The sequence below is a fragment of the Camelus dromedarius genome, chromosome 16 (assembly GCF_036321535.1).
Source record: "Camelus dromedarius isolate mCamDro1 chromosome 16, mCamDro1.pat, whole genome shotgun sequence".
In the NCBI taxonomy this organism is placed as follows: Eukaryota; Metazoa; Chordata; class Mammalia; order Artiodactyla; family Camelidae; genus Camelus; species Camelus dromedarius.
The window spans coordinates 9,871,608-9,895,218 of NC_087451.1; the positions used below are offsets into that span (position 1 = coordinate 9,871,608).

At 39.0% G+C, this 23,611-nt stretch overlaps 1 protein-coding gene and 1 non-coding gene across 2 annotated transcripts; both read left to right on the forward strand.

Annotated features, from left to right (window-relative positions):
• On the forward strand, positions 1–23,241 carry DGKE (diacylglycerol kinase epsilon). Its single transcript, XM_010990377.3, has 12 exons — positions 1–302; positions 861–1,332; positions 9,086–9,245; positions 10,960–11,079; positions 11,333–11,476; positions 11,721–11,878; positions 12,244–12,295; positions 13,390–13,503; positions 14,543–14,614; positions 16,927–17,054; positions 17,361–17,472; positions 17,839–23,241. Exons 1-12 carry the CDS (start codon positions 296–298, stop codon positions 18,016–18,018), a joined length of 1,719 nt encoding a protein of 572 aa, XP_010988679.3. The 5' UTR covers positions 1–295; the 3' UTR covers positions 18,019–23,241.
• On the forward strand, positions 7,133–7,269 carry LOC116157999 (small nucleolar RNA SNORA2/SNORA34 family). The gene has a single exon (XR_004142229.1). It is a non-coding gene; the product is annotated as a small nucleolar RNA SNORA2/SNORA34 family (small nucleolar RNA).
• Positions 23,242–23,611: the final 370 nt, after the last annotated feature.

Below are 23,611 nucleotides of genomic sequence, written 5' to 3' on the forward strand. Positions count from 1 at the left end.
GGGCTCAACCATCCATCCTAACACCTGCAATATATTGTTACTCCGCCCACGGGTCTCCCTAAGCCACGCCCACGGGCCCGCCCTTCCCACCAAGCCCCACACTCTTCCCAAGACCCCGCCCCCAAAGGCCCGTCAGCCTTCCGGTCGCACCTCACACCTCCGCCCAGCCCAGCGGGCCCGGCCTCTTCACTGGCTTCCGCACGCCAAGCGGGTCCCGAGTCGGGATCCCGCGCGCGGCGGCGCGAGGAACGGAGGAAGGCCTGAGGCTGTGCCCCTGGAGCCGCGCCACCAACACATGCGAGGTAGGGCCAGAGGGGCGGTGGGGCAGAGGCCCTGTTCCCTGAGGCCTCGCGAGAGGGGCGGGGCCGCGCGGCGGCGGGCGGGTGCGGAGCTGCGGGAGGCCGCTCTCGGGCCGGAGCGGCGGCACGCATCTGTTTGTGTCCCGCCGCCCGGGAGTGGCGTGCGGGGCCTGGACTAACCGTTACGGACGCTGAGCGGCGCCGCGCGGCCCACGCCGGCAGTCGCTCCCAAAGCCCCGGGCGCAGCGTCGGCCTTTCGGTGGGGAGCAGCCCGTACATTGTGATTGCTCCGTTCCCCGTGCCGGGCGAGGTGAGGGGGTGGCTGCCAAGGCCGAGGAGGAGGGACGGGACGGAGCGTGACAGCGCTAGGCGCCGCCCCCTCGGCGTTGCAGGTCCGCGGCCCGGCGACCCTGAGGCTCGGGGGTCGGGCCGCGGTGAAGACGGTGCACGTGCCTCTCCTTGCAGAGAACGGAGCGCCCTCGGGATCCCCTGAAAGGCAGGAAGGAGGGCGGGACGGGGACCGCGAGCCTAAGGTGGACCCGCTCGTGTCTCTCCTGGTAGAATCGTCCTTGGAGAAGATGGAAGGGGAGAAGCGGCCGGCGCCCTACGAGGGCCTGTTTGCGGACGGGCACCTGATCCTGTGGACTCTGTGCTCGGTGCTGCTGCCGGTGTTCATCACCTTCTGGTGCAGCCTTCAGCGGTCGCGCCGGCAGCTGCACCGCAGGGACATCTTCCGGAAGAGCAAGCACGGGTGGCGCGACACGGACCTGTTCAGCCATCCCACCTACTGCTGCGTGTGCGCGCAGCACATCCTGCAGGGCGCCTTCTGCGACTGCTGCGGGCTGCGCGTGGACGAGGGCTGCCTCAAGAAGGCCGACAAGCGCTTCCAGTGCAAGGAGATCATGCTCAAGAGTGACAGCAAGGCCCTGGACGCCATGCAGCACCACTGGATCCGGGGCAACGTCCCCCTGTGCAGTTACTGCGTGGTTTGCAAGCAGCAGTGCGGCAGTCAACCCAAGCTCTGCGACTACAGGTACAGCCTTTGTGGGTACTGCTTGTCCCAGAATGCTTGGTGGGAGTCAGGATGTCAAAGAGTGGGCGTCGAGGTCTGCTTTGATCTCCACAAATGGCCTAAACTTCCCACTTCAAAGAAGCAAGCTAGTAAGTAACCCTGGTATTGTCCAAGCGAGGCTGCTTTGCAGTAGTCATTTGCCAAGATGAGGCATCCAGCCTACACTCCTTAGCCAACCTGCCCCTTTGGATAACGAAACGTGGCTCTTAGCCTTCATCCGGAGGTCTCTAGGTGCTCCCTACTTTATGGCCACTGTATGTTTTATTTTAGCTTTTGTTACTGTTGCTTATCTCCATTTTGCGTGAGGAAAAATGAAGTATGGACAAGTTAACTTTTCCCTAGAGTTGCAAACCTGACTCATTCTCAGTATTGTACTATGAATGTACAATGAAAACAAGGGTCATTCCAGGGCAGCACTTTTAAGTCTTTTTCTAATATAGGTTTGGTGCTATAGTGAAATATACTCCAAAAGAACACTTAAAGGGATACTTCTTTTGCTGGATGGTCTTCCAGGACATGTAGCGTCTTAGCCAAGTGACTTTGATTGAGCCAATATTTTAGTAGCTTTTAAATACACACTGGACAGCACATTTGTCTACTTAAATATTGTCTGAAAATAAGTGAAGATGTCCTTTGCTCATGTTAGAGATCGGTGATAAAAGGGGATGCTGCTTTGCAGATTATCTTTTCTAACTTACTTTACATTTGAGAGAATTTTATAGCTCAGAGAATTTCACTCAGTGCTAAAGTAGAACTGGCATCCAGGATTCCTAACCCCCAGGACAGGGTTAGGAATGCTAACCCCTAGCCTTGTCTCAGTCTTAAGTCTGGACATCTTCATTGTGATGGTTTTGTCTCTGACAAATAGAAAGATCCCTAAACACATTTAAGAACGGAAATAGAAAACTGGCACAAGATAGCAGATTATTTTCATTTTGGTTTATATTTTGGTTGTTTTATTTAAAAATCCTTTTTTTAAATTAGCATGAGCACTGTTATGCCAACACTTATTTTTTAATCTTATTTTAAATAATTTTACTTATCAAATTTAGACTTAAGGAAAGTTTTCCCAAAAAATACACTTTAAACAACTACAGAGCTTTGTAACTACCCATTTTTATTTGATATCTTTCAAATTTACATGTCCTTTTGGCAACAGAGCTAGGTGACCAGTGCCTTGAAAAAATTTCATGATTCCCTAGGTAAGATTTAGTCTTAGGGATTTGGGATTAGCTGGAAGGAAGACATGAATTGGGTATTGTTTTATTTCCTTCCCTTCTTTGTGCAGAATTAGATTAAAATGGCTTCTATAAATATCTTAACTGTATTTCATATACTCTTTAACAGTCACAGTGCTCTGATTCTCCAATCAAATGACCTTTCTAAAAATGCATATCTGATGGGGCCCCTGCTCTATTTAAAACCCATCAGTTACCCCCATCATTTACCCTGATGGTCTTTATTGTAAACTCCAAGTGCTTAACACGGTACACAAGGTCCTCACGCTCTCTAGATCCTGCCTGCCCTTCTAATCTTATCTATCACCATCTGGGTTAAATGTCATGCACCAGGAACATCAGGCTGATTGTAGTTTCCTTAAAATATCAGGGTTTTTCTTACTAACTTTCCTCAAGGCTTAAGTATCCTCCTCCTGGCTAGCTTCTAGGCATCCTTAAAGACTCATCTGGTGCCCTTTCCTCCAAGAATCCTTCCCTAATCTATTCACCCTTGTGTCCAGATTTTTACTTCTTGTTGATGAAGTAATATCCTATAACTCAGTGGTTCTCACAGTAAAGTCCCCAGACCAGCCGTATGAGTATCACTTGGGAACTTGTTAGAAATGCAAATTCTAACACAGATTTAGATTTAACACAGGAAATAAAATAAAATATTTGCGTTTAGCACAAGAAGAAAAAATATTTGCAATATTTGGGTCACACTTAGACAAAAAATTACTTGTTTATCTGAAATTCAAATTTAAATGAGCATCTTCTATTTTTCCTGGTAATGTTAACCCTACCCGAGACCCACTGAATCAGAAATTTAGGCTGGGAACCAGCAATCTTTGCTTCAACAAGCCCTGCAGGTAATTCTGAAGTTTAAGAACCACTGCTATATTTATATACTGTTTTAACCAGGAGCCTCTGTCCTTAGCTTTGTGTCCTTCCCTTTGAGCACAGTGAACGTTGTGCTGTTAGGTCTCCTTTTCCTTATGAGCTTGTTCCTGCCCGTTAGTGAGCAGTCCGCTCCCAGTGTGCTAGAACCCTTCACCCATGGTAAAAACTGTTCTTGTGTAATTTAGGAAGTGTTTATTATTCCCAAGAGAATAGAGCACAGTGTCCTGAAGTGGTATTGTGTTCTGCAATGTTCTGATTTATTTCAGCCAATAATTTTATTCAGGATCACAGTCTGCTATGACCTTCTGTAGGAATTAGGTATTTTGGAAAAAGAAACAAAATAAATGTTCAGCACCTTTAAACACAGACCAGACTGCCCCTCTCTGGGTTTTATCCAGCCCTGAGGAGGGCTCCTTCTGTGCCTGCGTCACATTCTTGGGAAGTCCAAGGTTTAGAGAGAACTAAGAAGGCTGGTCAACAAGGTAGCATTTCGAAGGGCCGTAATGATCGGTGATAACTGATTTTAAGCCCACAGCCTGGTTAAACTCTGCCGAGTAAGTGACAAAGGCCCTTTAATTTATACTCATTCAGTCATTATTTAGTTTTCAGGTATTAAGCATCTGATTCATACCAGGCATGGTGCTAGATTCTGTTTTCCCATAGACTATTTTCTTCTCTGTTTTCCAGCCTCTTCCCTGACCGTGACAGTGTGTGTCTGCACCAAGTATCCTGTCTTATCGCTCCTCCCTGTACTTCCCTTGTTTCATCTAACCTCTCTTCTGACTAAAATAAGAAATTAGGTTATATTTTTAAGTATGCATTACATTTATTAAATAAACCTTTGGTCTATCTCTCATTAAGAAAACATTTTTGTTTATATTATACTTTTATTTATAAAAAATGTTTGAATCTGTAAGGCCTTTTGTTCATTACATCTCCCCTCCCTCAACATACACTGTGATTAATAAAGCAAAGCTTCTGACTCTTAGAAGGTAATTATATTGGCAGCTTTAGTCTAGGCTTGGATCTTAAATTTTATAATTCTGGGTTCTATGGGTACATGTTTATTCACTTCATTAATTATCTGAAACAATGAAAGCTACCAGACTATTTTCTGAAGTAAAGGTTGGCAGACTTTTTCTGTAACAAGCCAAAAATAAGTATTTCAGGCTTTGCAGACCATATGGCCTGTCATAATTACTTCACTCTACAGTCTATCACAGTACAAAGCAGCAACAGACAGTATACAAATGAAAGAGGTAACTGTATTCCAATAAATCTTTATTCAGCTGTATTTGTAGTTTGCCAAGCCTGTTCCAGTGTGAATTTCATAGATGACTGTCTCAGCTTCACATATAATTCTGTTGCTTCCCCCAGCATACTAAAGAAGAGACTGTTGTGAACAGGTAACTTTAGAAAAAATAAACAGTGTTGCCAGCAGACTTTTTTTCCCTTGTGAATTTTTTCTTTTTAAATAAAACAGTCACACTCTTGCACAAGAATGGCAACTAGGGTAATGTTCTGTGTTATCATAATGTAAGTTACATGATTATGTTTATTTGTCAAAACTCAGCAAATGTACATATTTGTACATTTCATCATATATAAATTTTATATTAAAAAAACCTATAAACAAGTAATGAATTCTGAGTAATGATATGCCTGCTTGCCAAGGTATTTAGGAAGTATTCTAATGTTTGCAATTTACTTTCAGTGTGCCAAAAATAAGGCAGATTAATGGATGGATAGATATGTAACAAATCAATTACAGTACGATACCGGAATATAGGTGGTGGGCATACCTGTGTTCTTGTAAAACAATTTTTTTTAATGCAAAACATTTTGAAAAGGAAGGCGACTATCCTTGTGTTTTGGAAATGCTGAAATATTGAAAGACAGAATCTCATAATGTCTATGATTTCTTTTCAAATGATTCAGCAAAATATGAGTTTATTTTGAAAGAGAGAAAGCCAATGTGGAAGAAAACATTAATTAAGTATCAGAATTAAGGGTTGGCTGAAGGGTACTCATTTTGCTATTCTTTTGATTTCTGTGTAGGTTTAAAATTTTTCGAAATAAAAAGTTGGTGAATAAACTTCATAAACAGTCACTCAGAGATGCTAAATGATGCTAAAACTAAAACATCAAGACATTATTTGTAATGTCTTATTTTCCCATTAGTTTGACTCTAGATCAAGTTAAATACCAATTACAAAATGTATAAAGAGAACAGGTCTCAATTTTGATTATGGTATTTCTCAGGAAAAATATAATGCTGAGTAAGGAATAAGCATTTTGGCTTTACCTTTAGAGAGCAAAGGCTGATAACAGCCATCATCTTGGTTAAGAGTCTTTTCTGAAATTTATGAGAATTTAAATTTAGTAAATGACAAAGGCGTCACAAATCAGTGGGGTTAGAAAAGATGAGTTTACAAATCGTGCTAGGACAAGTGCTCTTTGTGGGGGAAAAGTTAACTCCTGTATCACACAGAACACCAGTATCACACTATACACCCAAAGAAACTCCACATGGATTGTAGCAGGGGTCTCCTTGGTTCATGGATGGATGAGTTTCCAGAAAAGCCTGGCACTTTCCGAGATTCTCGGTGAAATCTATAGCCCCAGAAGGTTAAGAAGCCTTGAATTAAAAGCATAAACATGAAAAGAGAATTGTGAGAGGTAAATAACTATAGGTGAATACTTACCTAATTTGGAAATATTTCTGTAATGGACTTCAAAGCATGAAAGCATTAAAATAAACCATAAAGAGAAACGTAGATCTGTCTAGCAAAAAGTAAACTTAAATGCATTAAAAAGTAAATTTAAAAGAAAGCTGAAATGTTTGTAATCACTATGACAGAGAATAGGTTGATAGCCTACATAAATAAAAAGTGCATGCAGTTATTAAAACTTAGTAAAAGATGAATGTACAGCATGAATCACAAAAGAAGGCAGAAGAATACTAAGTTTTGCCTAGTAATCAAAGACCTCCAAATTAAAACAACAAAATACTTTTTCTGTCCACCAAATTATCAAGGAAACGTGTTGAAATACTTCTGAGCAGTGTTTGCACAGGTTAAATGTGAGGGGCACCTTTGTGCACTGGCATCAGGCGTATTGGACAGACACCTCAAGAACCTTAGGAAGACGGACACACTTTGATTCAGTAACTTGACTTCTAAGATTCCAGGGAAATAATCTCATTTATGTTTAAGGTTGTGTATCATGTTGGTTATACTTAGAAAAACTATCTAAATGTGTTTTGTTTTGTTTTTAAGGAAGGGTTGAATGAACTATGGTATATCTGCATGATGGATATTACACATTCTTTACAAACCGTGTTTTTTTTAAAAAAATACTTAATAGCATAGGACAGAATTCATGATGCAATTTCTGAAGAAAAGTACCGTCCAGATATACATGCATCATATCCCTAATCTGAAAAACCAACTAGGGACTGTGAAACAGAATAAGTACATCAAAAAGTTAAGAGTAACTATATCTGGATGACTTTTATTTTATGCCTTTCTGTATTATCTAAATTATCAAGCATAGCCTATATCATTTTATTTAAAAATACAGTTTTAAAAATTTATACAAGTAGTTCATGGACATATACTGGTGTTTAGACACTCAAGTAATATTTGGCCCAGAATCAAGGCCAGCAGTTTGCTGAAGCTGTTGGTTTCAAGCAGGAGCCTAAAGAAGTGTCTTTCTGTGGTCTGTTGGCCATTTCAGAACTATGGAAATCTAATGGTCAGTTCGTTAGAAAGAAACTTCTGAGTCATTGGTGACAGATGTGGGCTAATACTTGTTTGTAGTCGATTAATACTGGGATTCCAGAATTGAGAGATCCCTGATATAATTTGTCCAGTAGAATTATAATACTGTTAAACCCAGTTACTACCAAGGAATTGCCTTGGGTTTTCCACAGAAACAGTGGGGTGATTCTGAACTGTGAGCGTCCTTTGAGTATTATCCTTTTGTATGGTCAGGGCTCTGACTTGTGTATTTTAGACTTCATTCAAATTGGAAACTTACATTTACTATTGGGCTGTGAAACTTTTTGAGTTGTTTATTGGATTATGAAAGTGCATCTATATTATGGACATTGAGAAAGTTACTCTCACAGTAAAGCATTTGTTAAATATTTTTTTTAAAAAAAAAAGGAAGAAAGAAAGAAATTCAAGCAATAAAAAGAACATGGAGTAAAAAGTGAATGTTCTCATCTGTCCCTCCCACCTTTCTTCCCAGAGGAAACCATTGTGAAATAATTCAGTGGGTATCCTTTCAGGTTACTTTCAATAGGAATACACTATTTTAAAGTTAACAGTAGAGCAGTAGTTGTAGGTGGTATACTTTGACTACTTAAGCAGTCTATTGTAGTTTCTCAAGCTTAGGTTGAAAGAAAGTGTTAACAAAGTTTATCATGCAAGTTATTTTACAGTTTTCTCTTTATCAGGTCACGTGGATAATTCTGATTTCAGCAGTAAATGGGATTCTTGAGTAAACAGTAGTAATTACTTAACAAATTTGAACATCCAACAGAAAAAACAACTTAAAAATAGAAGTCCAGGAGAGATGACCTTGGAGTGAAAGAGTTTTTATCCTCTTTTTTAAATTCTTTATTTATTTAATGACAACTGTTAACTTCTTTGAGCTAGCTTTTGTCTGTACAGTCAGATCTGACTTATCTGTGAGTGGATTAAATACTTAGCAGATTAATAATAGAAGCCCAGGACTTTTACCAGCACTAGTCTCTGCTTGTTTCACATATGGGTTCAAACAGAGGCAAATTTGAACATAAATGTGCCTGTACTTCATATGCAAACATACAAATTACTTTTGCATTAACTGCTAATAAGAAATTGACTGTTTTGCTTTATTTACTTGAGTGTTCACAGATGGTTATAAATCAGGAGGTTTTCAAACCTGGACCTAGGCCAGTGAGGCATTTAAGCAGCAAGGCCTTTAGGCCTCATGAATCGTTTCCAACCAAAGCACAAATAAATAATACCCAGAACCATTGTTCTAGATCAGCTTTTGTTTATGTGGATTATGTTTACTGGTATTTACTATGTTATAAATTAAAACTGAGAAATTGTTTAAATGTTCATTTTTAAAATAATGATAAAGTATTTTTGTGAAAATTTAGTGAGAAGATTGACATTGTTTTATATTTTTGGTACATTTCTTTGGTGTAGCAGTCAGCTAGATTCTCCTGTTCACTTCTGCATTCAGTCTGTTGATTTAGCACATATCATATAGCTTCCAGAGAACGCAGTTGTACACTTTTGAGAGAATGAAGGTGAAATAATATATTACTATTAAAATGATTTTAACCTCAAGAGACACCCTGAAAGGATCTTCCCTGGACCACACTTTAAGACCACTGTTAGATTAAACTGCCATGTAGATTCAGACTTGATTGCTCCATTTACACTGTGCAGATATGATTATAAATATTTTATTGCCAGATTTTATGCTCATCGGTGATGCAATCACTATTTTAATTTTTTTGGCAAAGGTGATTGGTTTGCAGATCGTAAGATGATGATTTAAAGCTAATAATTATCTTTGTTTCTCCCTTCCCTCAGGTGCATTTGGTGTCAGAAAACAGTACATGATGAATGCATGAAAAACAGCTTAAAGAATGAAAAGTGTGATTTTGGTGAATTCAAAAACCTCATCATTCCACCAGGTTATTTAACCTCTATTAATCAGATGCGTAAAGACAGAAAAACGGATTATGCAATGGTAATCAGAGTTTATTTTTCCTTGTATAATTGATTTCCAAAAAGTTACCTAAGTTAGGATGTGAAACACTCACACAACTGTGCGTGTGAGAGGAATCACGATGGTAAGACTTGTAAAGCCCTACCCACTTCCTAGATATGTGCCGCAAATTTGGGCTCTTGAGAGCTTTCATGTCTGAAGGGAAATTTTAAATGTTCTGTTAGTGGTCCCTAAAGTCACTGCCTGCATCCAGATCACTTGAGGAAGCCCACCTCCATCATCGTGCTTCATTTAGTAGATTTAGGGGAAATCCTGGAAATCCATCTTTGTTTTAAGTCCTCAGATGTTTCTGATGAACAGCTAGATATGGGATTCATGGCTAATGTCTGTGAAAAGAAAGTAGATTTTCCTCACACATTGTCTAAAAGTGTTTTTCCGTTCGGAACCTTACATAGGGTGCCTAGAGATAAGTTTACATTGCACATTAGATGCTCGCACAGATAGTGGTGAACGTTAAAGCTGGTGACAACACTTTGCAGTATGTATGTGTATGAAGCTTGATATAACCGTATCTTTCAGTACTAAAAATATGCATTTATTTCCTATTTGAATATGCCAAAGTAATTGAACTGTTTCATTCTAAAATTATATTGTGTTTTTTCCAAGTAAAGATTTTATATCTTAAATGTCATCTTTGTCAATTTTCCTGCAAAAGAAGGATGCATCTTAAAATTTGAAACATTATGTTTAATGTTGTCGTGGTACTTGTTTTTTAAATGTACAACCCCTTCCTTATGTATCTGAATTCAATCTGAGATCACAGGGGATCAGAATCACTAAGTAAAACAATGAAACATCTTCATTAATGTTTGTATCCATAAGGAGAAAAGGAGAAGAAAGATGTGGTTAGATTAGAGAAACATTAATTTCATTTGACTTTGGGCTTTGTATGAATCTAGATTCTTGAATCAATTTTTGAATATCCCATTTTAAAAAAAAAAAAAGCTATGGGGAGGGTATAGCTCAAGTGGTAGAGCACATGCTTAGCATGCACAAGGTCCTGGGTGCAATCCCCAGTACCTCCTCTAAAAGTAAATAAGCCTAATTACTCCTCTACCAAAATAAAATAAATTATAAGTAAATAAAATACTTAAAAAATAAATTTAAAAAAAAAAGCTAGAAAATTAGAATATATCCAGAAAAGGACAGTCAAGTTTAAGAGAACAGAGAAAATCAATGTCCATTCTATGAACGGTTGAAATGTATTGCCTAGGAGATAAGGCTAATGAAAGATCTAATGATTCAGGTGTTTGAGCACAACAGTTATATGGAAGAACAAGTAAAATCAGTGCTTGCTTCAGGAAGCAAAAGTAGAATGATGAAAGTTATTGAAAGACAGATCTTTAACTCAGTTTAAGTCAAAACTTTCTAATAATTTGGTTTAGTAGAATGAGCTGCCTTGTTAGCCAGTTTCTTCTTACCTGAGTATCCAAGTATATGCTGGATGACTTATCTAGAATAATGTAGAAGAGGATTATATATTAAGTGGAATTAAATTAGTTAATCTGTAAAGACCCTTTCCATTCTTAGAATTCTTTGATTTTTATATTGTATCAATTGGAAAGTTGTTTTTCTCTCAGCAAATTTATAGCACTGTTGTTACTAAGAAATAAAAAACGTACTGCTCACCATCTTTGAGATAGTAAGCACTTTTCACTCGCATTAATTTTTTTAGCTAGCCTCGAAGCTTGGAAAACAATGGACTCCGTTAATAATCCTGGCCAACTCTCGCAGTGGAACTAACATGGGAGAAGGGCTGTTGGGAGAATTTAGGATCCTCCTAAATCCAGTCCAGGTAACCAAAGAGAAAATCTTCCTTTAACTATTAATCTTTTCATTTTTAGTTAGACATTTTCCCTGGATTGTAATGGTTGTTAAAGCAATGAACATAGCCACAGTGAATGTAGGCTGGCATATTGTTAAAGATAAACGCATCGTAGCCAATATTGACATTTAGCCAGGCCTGTACTCACCTAAAGGGAAATTATCCTCATAGATGGAGGACAGTGTTGTATGAAAATAATTTTTTCCTTTTCTTTCATTTCTAGGTTTTTGATGTAACTAAAACTCCCCCTGTCAAAGCGCTGCAACTTTGTACTCTTCTTCCCTATTACTCAGCTCGAGTACTTGTTTGTGGTGGGGATGGGACTGTGGGCTGGGTCCTGGATGCAGTTGATGAAATGAAGATTAAGGTATCCATCTTCTAAGACCTACTTGCCTTTCACAGAACCATTTCAAAGATACTCATACAGTATTTGTGGTTATTTTTTATCATGCAGATGAATGTTAGAGGACCCTACCAATTTTTAATATTATTATTAAGCAGTTATTGTTATATTTATATCTTTATTGATTTGGGCTTTAAATTTTACCAAGTATTATTACCCTACAAATAGTTTGAAGAGAAAAATCTGAAATACATCTTCCATATTACAGGGACAAGAGAAGTACATTCCACAGGTTGCAGTCTTGCCTCTGGGAACAGGCAACGATCTGTCCAATACCTTGGGCTGGGGTACAGGTTACGCAGGAGAAATCCCAGTCGCACAAGTCTTAAGAAATGTGATGGAAGCAGATGGAATTAAATTAGACAGGTAAGTTACCCTTCCCTCAAAAGTAGATTTCTTGAGCTTTGGGAATGTTGTTTGGATTATAAATGAAGACTTGTATAAAGTTAAATGTAATTTAAATGTGAAAGACTTTGTTAGTTGTACTTATATGTAGATGCTGGCATTCATTTTGTTGCTCTTTATTTTGTTGTTCTATAAGGACTGAAGTCATAAATTACGCCAGGTACTTATCTCCGAATTCATGTACTCACTTAAATGTGCTTATTTCTCCAAATGCTGTTTTGGTAGAACTTCATCTGCCAGGCACCCAGGGTTGATTGGTAATAATTATAGTTCATTGGCAGTTAATTTGGTGATAATTACTGACCCTTTTGACTTCTGTTTTTTAGATGGAAAGTTCAAGTAACAAATAAAGGCTACTACAACTTAAGAAAACCCAAGGTATGTTTTTAGGGCTGCAGCTATGAGTGGCTCAACAAACACAATGGTGTGCCTCCATTGTACAGGGTGTGGCGCTGTGGTGGGACATAGCGACAGGTGCTTATCTCTAGGGAGCTGGTCATGGAACAGGCTGCAGGTGTGCGTGGTCCCGCCCTGCTAGATCAGGCTGCAAAGATTTCAGGGGAAGTGACATGGGAGTTGGAGCTGGCAAATAAAATTTCGATCAACAGGGAAAGGAACAAGAGACTTTCCAGGTAGGGGAAATGGACTAGAGGGTACAAAACGTGGTTAACAAGTAGCAAATGATACAGGAATAGCAGGTTTGTATTTTTAAAGAGATACTCTGGAGATAGTGTGAAAATAGCTTAGAAACCTGCACTGTGGCAAAACAAGGGGAATGTTAGGATGAGGCCAATTCAAAGACATTTTAGAGGTAGAATTGATCAAAACCTGGCAGCTGATTGGTATTAGGGGCAGAGAGAAAATATATATTACTACCAGATTTTTAGTCTTTAGGATGAGATATGCAGAAATAACATTAACAAGATAAGAAAAAAAAAGAGTTTCAAGTTTGAGTAGGAAGAAAATGCATTAGATTTAGGGCATGTCAGCCTTGAATCAGTGGCCCACTGAACAAGAAGTTGAAAATTCAAGCTTATTGCTCAGGAACAAGATCAAGCTGGAGACAGACTGAGGAATCCAGGCTGGGTTGGGAAGTAAGATGAATTAAGTCGGGACCAGTACCCTAGGTTGAGGCTGAAAAAGCTGAGAGCCTGAGCTTGGTGAGGATAACAAGCAACTATAACGGGAACACGGGAGTGGAAAGCCTGGGTGCAAAGCAGAGCCATTTAGACGTAGCATATTCAACAGAAATGGAAAAAGAAATGTATGTCTATAAATATCAGCCTTTGAACTGAAGCTTTATTTCTAGAAACTTCACTGGATAGCATGAAATAGCTCTATGTGGAAAGTAAATGCAGAAAGTCTTACATTTTCATAAAGAACATAAAGACTAAGATTTACATACTTACTATATGACACAGGCTTGACTGAAGCATAATCTCTTGCTCATTCTTACTTACCCTTTTTCACAGGAATTCACAATGAACAACTATTTTTCTGTTGGACCTGATGCTCTTATGGCTCTCAATTTTCACGCTCATCGTGAGAAGGCACCATCTCTGTTTTCTAGCAGAATTCTTAATAAGGTGTGTTGGATAAAATAACATTCCCTGCTTATGATCGAAGGTAAAAATCAATAGTTCAATTATATCTAGCACTCTTTCAAGTAGATTGAGATAGAACTAACTTATGGAAACATTTGCCTGCTCCATTTTGTGTAAGACTGTCAAATTAGATCCTTAAATGTATTTTATTAAAGTATTTTATAACCGTGACAAAAATTTTTTAACTCGAAGTTGGAATGTTTTACAGCATATTTTGCTTAGATGGCAACTAAATAGAATATATGATAGTTTATCTTACTTAAATGGCAACAAGAATTGGAAAGAAATTTTAGGCAAGATAAATTTTTGGTGAAGTCATTAATGGAAAAGTAGATTCCATTGGCTTGAAAAAACTAAAAGGCAGACGAAGTAAGAAAAGGAGCAGTGGGTTTACCAGTTTAACTAAGATCATCGCTCTGGTTTCTAGCACAGTTGATTCCACTGGTGGAAGTTCTGTCTTGGAATTTTTTTAATGACTTTTGGTGATTGAGCAACAGGATGTGAAAAATGGATGTAAAACAATTTTGTTCCTGGTTCTGTTTTACAAATATTTCAAATTTACAAGTAGTTCTCTTTTATTAATATAGTTACTAAGGCAGTAAGTATTGATGTTTATACAAGTGGTAATTAACATCTCAGTGCTTCCATCAACCTTTCTATATTCGAAAAGGATTATAAAATGTTTGCTAGATTTATCTGTATTCCATTAAGTAATCTGAAGTGCTAGGAAAAGGTGGAATTTTCGCATTTTAATATAGTGTTTCTTTATAAAGTGTAGCTTTTTGGAAAAGCTGGGAGAAAATACCATTTAAGCACAAACCACCCTAACCTACATTCCCCTTGAGAAAGTGGGCTAGTTAAACTCAGAAATAATGGCGCCCCTTCTCCCGTCAGCACATAGTGCGCTCTGCGGAAACCCGGCTCAGCAGTCACGTCAGGGAGCTTTGCTTCAGTATCTTTTTCTTGCTTACGGGGCTCGTCAGATTTCTTTAATATCATGTTTTCTGTTCATTTCTCATAGGCTGTGTACTTATTTTATGGAACCAAAGATTGCTTAGTGCAAGAATGTAAAGATTTGAATAAAAAAGTTGAGGTAAGCTTTTAAGGTTTTAAATGGTCTCTGGATTATGGACTTTTTTCTTTTTAACAAAAAAGCTGAATTTTCCATTAACATATTTTGCTAACACATACGGAGTATTAACTCTGTACCAGGCACTTTACTAAGTGCTTTTATATCCATTATCCAATGAAATTCTCACCACAACCTGGAAGGCAGGTACTATTAGATTCCCATAACTCAGAAAACTGTTTGAAATTAGATAACTTTCCCGAATTCACAAAGTGCCCGAGTACACAGGTAACCAGGATTTGAACCCAGGTTTATGTAAGTCCAGAGTCTGTTTAACTCTTACACTGAATAGCATCCGTTCAGACATGATGACCAGTGTGAAGTTACCTAATGCGGTGCCTGACTCATCATGGACTCTCAGGGGAAATTTAAGCCTAAAGTTTAATTTGTATTACGGTTGCGCTGTATCCCTCTTACATAGTAAAGCAAAATAGAAATGTATGAACAGTAGAAATAGGATACTCATGGTTACTTATTGCTGCAATGTCCCTGACATCATGATATGGCAAAGTTTTACATGTATTTCTTGCTTGCTTCCAAAAAGAATCTGTAATGGTTAACAGCAACAACAAAGACATTAATACAGCAAAACCTAGAACTAGTAAAATAAGTAGAAAGGGAAGAGCCAGACAACAAACAGCTTGGGGAAAGTGAAAAAATGAGCAGAGAGGGAGGAGCCTGACTGTGCACAGGCCAAAGGAAGCTGCTGCAGCCCGGCAGATGCTGACCTGGCGGCCCCTGCTGCCACAGCACAGGGGGAGCAGTGAGATAATCCCATTAAAAAGTCTCCTGCTTTATCCTTTCCCTTTCTCCTGGGCTTTGATAGCATGGGTAGAGTGAAGCATACGAGGTCACACTTTTTTTGTCTGATAGTTTATTTACACAGAAATTATTTGTGAAACCACCTACAGGATGCCAGGCGCTGTTCTAGTTCTGGGGACACAACGATGAATCCCTCGCTGTCACTAAGTTTACAGTCTAGAGGGAAGAAAGACGTTTAAACCACATTGCAGTATGGTATGAGAAGTGATATGGTGAGGAAAACGTGCAGCCCTAGAGGAATACATAAGAGCAGTGCATGACCCAGGGGCTAGAGAAACTGTTTAGGGACAGTGACTAACAAGGAAGTCTTCCTGGAAGAAGTGGCAAGCTGGAATCTGAAAATTAAAGCTTAGCCAAGTGAAGAAAGAGGTGAAAATTATTCTAGGCTAAGAACAGAAGCAAGAGAGAACAGGGTATATCTGAGTGTGTTTAAGCTGGGGCATAGCTTGCAGGAGGAAAAGCGGCAGGCAAGAGCTGAGGCTGGAGAGATGGACAGAAGCCAAATTACAGAGGAAGTTGTGATTTGTTAAGGAACTTGGATTTGATCATGATCATTGAGGGGTTGTAGTAGGAGATAAGTGTCAATCTGACTAATCTGAGAGATGAATAAGAGGAGAGTAAAGCAAGAGAAATGAAGGGGTGCTGGACTGGGGTACCATCAGGAGTAATGTAGAGGGGTGGATACTTAGACATATAGCATCCGTTGTTTTTAATGATTAATTGGATATGGAGGATAAAGGCATAGAAGTCAAAGATAATTCCCAGGTTTCTGATTAAGCAGTGTGGGGAGGGCAGAGGGAAAGTCAGTTGCAGAAAGGATGCTTAACTCAGTTTTGTGCATGGTAGCTTTAGGTGCCACAGTTGGAAGTGTTTTGTTGGCTATTGAATAGCCAGATCTAGCCCAGTTCACTTTCCTGGACTAGCAAAATAGAGCTGTCAGCCAGAGGTGGCAATGAACAAGACAGAAATGGCTCCGATTTTCCTCCAAAGTGTGTAGCATGAGAAGAGAAAGGAGCCTGTGCATAGCTCTGTGGAATGCCTTCAACATGAGGCTGGAAGTGAGTGCTCAGGAGTGACTGAGGAGGAACATCCAGAGAAGTAGCCTGCTTCCCAGAACGCAAAGGAAGAGAATATTTTAGGAAAATGGGGAGGAAGAGTCAGCAGTGTCAGGTGCTATTAAAACAGCAAGTTAGATGAGGCCTGGAAAAAAATACTGTTTAACAAAAAGGATGTCTTTGATGACCTTGGTAAAAAAAAAATTCATTTGTTATAATTCAGTTATTACAATAAACATTGAACAAGGGGGAAAGGCCAGATTCCTAGAGTGAGGGGAGGAGGCTGTCTTCTACACGTGCAGTTCTCACATCTTTGCAAGAAAGTGGATGTGACTTCTAAGTGGATGTGTCTGGAAATAATGTGCCCTGTAGTAACTAACTACTTGAATTTCTTTAAAGCTAGAACTGGATGGTGAGCGAGTAGAGCTGCCGAATTTGGAAGGTATTATAGTTCTGAACATTGGCTACTGGGGCGGTGGCTGCAGACTGTGGGAAGGGATGGGAGACGAGACTTACCCTCTTGCCAGGTATGTACCTTTGCAATCTGGTTTTTTATATTACTGTTTTCTTTAAAGTAGTCTGTTGTTCCTTGTAGACTTTTAACATTTTTCCCTCAAGTTTTTTTTTTATACCTCATTAATACCAATATTTAATAAGTTGATGGCCCACCTGTGTTAAAAAGTAATTGTCCTACTGAAACATTATGCTGTACACCAGAAATTGACACATTACAACTGCCTATACTTCAATTTAAGAAAAAAAGTAATTGTCCTAATGTGACTGCTTTTATTTTATTGCATCATATAATCCGTATCTCCTTTTTCCAACTTTAGGCACGATGATGGTTTACTCGAAGTCGTTGGAGTATATGGGTCTTTCCACTGTGCTCAGATTCAAGTGAAACTGGCAAATCCTTTTCGAATAGGACAAGCACACACGGTGCGGGTAGGTGGAATATTGCTGTCATGGACTGATTTGTCCATTTCTAAGCCATTGATGTGTAGAAGTAAACGTCCATGTGATAGCTTTCCTTAAGCAGTGGTTTACAGCTCGTGCTCACCACAGGTGAGTGGGATGGGGAAGAAGCAGGGAGTATGGCCCTCACTCCAGCTGAAGAAATGAAGCATTCAGTGGGAAAAAAATCCCTTAAACAATCGAGGAATAAAGATACATTCAGATTAATTTTCTAAGAATGAAATGCTAAGAAATGTCCCTGAGAAGGGTTAAGGGATACTATGCCTGTTACTAAGGAAGATTTTTCTGGACTCTTGGAGACTGACTTTTGTCTAATTTTGTGTGCTCTGATTCTAGCTGATACTGAAGTGCTCGATGATGCCAATGCAGGTAGATGGGGAGCCGTGGGCCCAAGGGCCCTGCACTGTCACCATAACCCACAAGACACATGCACTGATGTTATATTTCTCTGGAGAGCAAACAGATGATGACATCTCTAGTACTTCGGATCCAGAGGACACGAAGGAAACTGAGTAGATGGATGAGGAAGTGAGAGCTTAGTACAGAATCCTCACAAATGAGTAGATGCATATTCCTCCATAATAGAACTTCTCTGTCATCTAGTTTAGTCTTCATTTCATCAGTAGTATAATGGGTATACATTTATGTAAATAGCATTCCAAAAACAGCCAGACTTCAGTTGTTTTCAGATGCCTGGTCTTTTTTCAGCAAATGCTTTGGTCATATAGCACTAACTGTTAAAAGTCCCAGAACATCCCAAGAAGGCTTTATGTCTGAGTAGGTGCACTGGAGTCTGCGCTCTCGTTCCTTATTCTTGAACCACACAGTTGATGGACACATACATCCGACAAGACGTGGATGGAGGAAAAATCATTTCCATCTTAATTGATAATGTGGTGACACCATAACATTTAAAAAATGACTTGTTTTTTTGAAAGGAGATGGTGGTGTCAGACGGCATGGTTCGTGCTGGCCGTCCTCTGCAGCTGCCTCTTAATAAGGTCTTCTCCAGCCCAGCACCAAATGGGTCCCTAAGTGTCTAATTCCAGGAACCCTAAAAGGAGAAGTGTAAAAGAAAGACAGTATTTAAATTTTTTATTTTAAGTTTCATTTTAGGAGCATTTTCCATCCCCTAGTGTTGTTTGATTACCTCTGTTACTGATCAAGTTGAACCAAAATTCAGCATCTTGTTTATATCCCACTATAGCCAAAAGCAAACCACATAGGTGAATTGTAAAAGTTAACATTCAGAGCACTTTTGGATTGAAAGTTACAGGTTTCGAGCTGGATGGTTCAGCAACTTCCCTTTTGAGTAAAAGACAATGTCAACAATTCAAAAAAATGTCCTAAAGAAAATTTACTAGTCAGATTAATTGCTCAAAAAAGTTCAGTATTGATTGATAAGTTTTTAAAATGTAGTGGTCTTGTAGTATTTTGAAATAGAGTAGTCTTTTATATCCAAAGTACTTAACAGAATTTCCCCTCGGGGAAGTGGACAGAATCATCTGCTAAAATGTTTATATCTTATTTATTTTAAAATGAGAGATATATTTTTTTTACTTATTTATTTTCTTCGTTGTGGTTACCTGTGTTTAGTGTTTACAATATATTGTTTTATTTGGTAAATTGATCGCATAAATTCTGTTACTCACAATCAGATAGACATGCAGTCCATTGATTAATAATTAAAATGTGTAATTTAATTATCCTGGCAGTATATTATTGAGATATTCTCATTCTTCAGAAATATTCCTCTGTTTTTAAAAACAGAAGGGGATTTAAAGCACTGGCAAACTACTTTTGGGTAGCTGAAGTTGTTTCAGTGTTTTATCTGACCCTCAATTCCCAAAAACGTACCGCAGGGCTGATTCATGGTTCGCCTGGGAGCCGGCTCCCCTCCTGCTCGCCACCCTGCTCCCCAGGTCTGCAGCTGGGCCTCCCTGGGGGGCCTCCAGCCTGGGGTTTTTATGACAAATGGCCCACTTGTGAGCTTGGTGGTCTTTAATGACACTAACCTCTGAAAGATTAGAAAGTATCCTGCAGGACGCCATTGGCTCCTCTAAAGGATTTGTTATGAATCTGCCATCTATTATAAAGCGCCATAAACTTAAGTTTCAGTCACCTTCGGGCTCAGGCCGTATTTTGAAGGAACAACTAAGTAGAGTATACAGCAGTCAGTGCACTATATAGAATATTTTTATTTTGCTTAAATTAACCTCTTCCAGATCTCAGTGGGAGAAGCTCAGTTCTAGTACTGAAAGATTTTGTGAGCAGATCTGTTTTCACCTTGTTGATACACCTCTCACAGTAGGTTACCTGTTGAGGTGGAGGGAGAGTTTGTAGATTTTCTTTCATGGGCTGATCATGTTTTGAGTATAATGAGTTTCATTCTTTAATTCATGGTCAGAATTGTTACAGGCATCACATTTTACAAATACACTGTTAATTCATTTTGCTTAGGCTATATTTTATCTATAATTCATAGTGCTAATTATACAATCAAAGTAAATAGTTAATATGGGATATCAAAATAACTGTGTAGTTTTTTTAATTGTTAAAACTGTACTCTAACCGTAATGTTGGATTTAGAACAGGTTTTTTTAAAAAAAAATGTTTATATACAACACTCATTTATTTAAAAACAAATTGTTTTTTCAATTTTCATAATCCAGTGAAGTTTTCTCCCTATTTGACACTTCATGAAGTTTTTCTTACCTTATTCACTCATTCAGATTTAATTTTGATTAGGAAAGTTATTTCAGAATACCATATCATAAAACATACTATCTTATTTTAGAAAAACCCACTAACTTTTTAGGCACATTTACCCAGCATTTCAAATAAATGTAGAGGCATGTGCCTTGTTTTAAGTAAGTACAATTTACAAGACTAATGTTTGCAAGTTACATATTAGGATAGCCATTGTTGACATTACCAGGGATTCTGCACTTTACAAAAAATAATTTGCCACAGGATGTTTCTGTTCCATTTTAAACTGTCTTGATTTTTTAAAAAATAATAACTTCTACATTCTCAGGAAGAAATATATGAAGTAAAGCACGTCTCCATGTCTGTTTTCAGACTTCTCCCATCTTTTGCTGTCCTAATACATTCCTGACTCCTCACAAGCCTAGTATCTTAAATACTGAGTACCTGGCAGCTCTTATGGGTCCCATAAGTAGATGGTGATAATTTTCAGTGCTTTGTTATGTTTAATAGAAATCAAAACTGACATGTTTTTAAATACAAGTTGTCTGATGGTAAGATTACATGATCTGAAATGTGTCTTAGGTTTTCTGCAACAATTTAGCTGTGAACCCTTAATGTAGCTAATGTTTATAAAACTTTTATGGTCAAAATTATTTATTTTTATTTTTTTAGGATGTGTCAGAAACGTGTAGTATTTGCTTTTTGAAACATGTTTGCCTACTTAGAGCTAGAAAATGTACTGTGACTCAGAAATTGTAATCAGTCCTTTTTGCACTGTAAAAATGAATATTACCAGCATGTCAAAAGAAAAACAGCGTGCATTTGTAATATAAGGTAAAATTGTATTTAATGTACAGTATGGAATTTAAAATTTGCACTATCTAGGAAGCTCTAAAGGTTATATTAATTTACAGATTCATGTGGATCCAAATATGTCATTTGTATGTATTCAGCTGAAAAGGTCAAAAGGTTTTTTCCCTCGAAATGATAATATTGAAACACGAACCAGCAATTTATATTCAGACTTTTTTTAATTCTGCCTAATTTGGGACAATGAAACATAGATTTATTTTTTAAAAAATCTAGAAATGTAAAAAGAAAAAGTAGTGTTGTTACTCTATCCCAATCTGAATGAAGATGTATGCTCAGAGACAAGACAGAAGAGGTTGTTTTGGTTTTACTTTTTAAAAGTATGCCCCTGCCTTCTGCAAATTTTCCCTTCAAGGCTTATCTCCTGTTTCTCAAAGTATGATCTGCAGTCTGTCTGCAGCAGCAGAATCCCCTGGGGAGCTGGTTGGCAGTGTGGACACCTAAGCCCAACAACCAACCCTTGACTTGGTGAATGCATATCTCTGGAGATGGACGTAGACATGTCTGGCTTTGTTAACAGGCACCTCAGGCATTTCTGACGCACACTGAAATTTTAAAATTACTGCTCTGTACCTCATGCATTCACCCAGGGCTTTTGCCAAGTAAACGCCATGCAGAAAATTTGAGTTAATTGGATATTCTTAAAATTGTCTTTCCTTTACTCCACTAACTGCCCTCTTCCCCACAAATCTGTCTTGTAAAGGAACACTGTGAAAAAACTTGTTCATATCCTATCCAGTTGATAAACTCTATTACATGAAAATTGATAGCCTCAGATTTTTATGTGGAACTGTAGGTTTTAGACTGTGATCCATGCAGTCTTGGAGGACAAACAGTGCTTCAGGGGCCAGTGGGGGACCCCTGGGGCTCCTGCTTTCTCCCTATGCTGGAGTGCTGCTTCAGGTCAGATTTCAGTAGATAAACCACTTCCTTTTAAAAAAAAAAAGTCTTCACTATTTTTTTTTTTTCAGAGTTTGGAAGCCACTATAATGACTGTCACCCGATTAATTTTCTACTAGTTTTTACATACTCAGAGACCTCATGTTTTTTTGTAAAAAGAATATTTTGGATGTCTCAGTTGCTGCTTGGAATGTGGCCACTGGGCTATTTCACAAACTTTAAAGGCATTTTGTTGAACGGTAAAGCACTGACAGCCTCTGTTCCTTGTATTTCTAATTGTAGTATAGAAATGGTTATATTTAATTTTAGTTGTGTAAATACACACACTCTCACACACACACACACACACTTACAACCCCCACATGTGTAGCCACCACATGAGAGTCACAGGTCTCAAAAAGGCTCACTCTAAGGTTCCGGGGAAAGAACCAAAAAATGTCACCCTCTGGTACAGAAGTTCACAAAACAAATGATTGACTTGGTCATTTACAGAAATATCTGCAGAAAATAAGTCAGCTAGAAACTATAAACTTAAATGCACTGCTGATTCCAGACCTGGGATATTTCCTCAGTCTCTGAAAGATGCCCTGGGCTACCAGTGTTAAAGTGTCGAAGCAGAATGCACTTCCTATAATGTAGGAAATCTGCATTGTGTGTTCCTTTCTGATGGCTGACACGGAATGTTGAAGAGAACTGGAACATTAGGTCGCTGTGTCTGTTCCTGTAACATTGTCCAGGCAAAGGGGCATGCTGATCCGATGAGGAGGTCGGGCTACCTGAGCAATTCCCAGAGTAAGGAAGGGCGCTTTGTGTGTTGTTGGGTGATAATGGCTCATAAGGACATTTGTCATTTTCCTGGTCGGGGCTCTGCCCGCAGTCTTTCAAATTTGATCTGCTTGAATGAGCCCGGCAGATGAATTGGCTCCAGTCTTAATCCTGTTGTATGCAAGTTTAGAGCAGCCGGATCCCTGGGCCTGGTCACGTGCACATGAACTGGCTGAAGCGGGTCTGCGAACTCGCGGTGTCAAGGACGCTTGTGACGGCTCCACCTGAGCAGCCAGCTGGCCTCGTGCACCTTCTCCCGCCGTGGCCACCATACCCTGTCCCTACACTTCACTTCCCTGTGTCAGTTGCTTTTGTTGTGTTGAGTCTGTGTTGCTGTGGTCAATGCCTACAGACAGAGAAATGTGAATTAAAGCATTTGATATGTTGAAGATGTTTGCTTGTTTTTAATAAAATTTAAAATGCAGCACTTGGAAAGTATGATTCTGTGTTGTTTTCTGACACAACAACGAAGAAACAGCTTTGAGCTGGTCTCACTGAAGATGGTCTTGGTCTATGGCAGGACAGACATACATACTGTGTGGACAGAAAGGCAAATACACAGACTTAGAGACTGGCTCGTGGCAGAGTGGAGGAAGAAAGGGAATCAAATAAGTGATTTTGTCTCAGTTTTGGTCAGTACGGGGGAAAGAGAAGAGAATTTATACCTAGGTTGAAAATCCAGCCTCTGGCACTGTTTTAACATTAGACAGGTTACCTGTTCTGGCCGAGCCCTGCTGCTCGTTGTAAAAGTGGGAAATAGGCCAGTGTAGAGGTTGCCGGCTCCCACGCTCAGAGGAACGAGGCT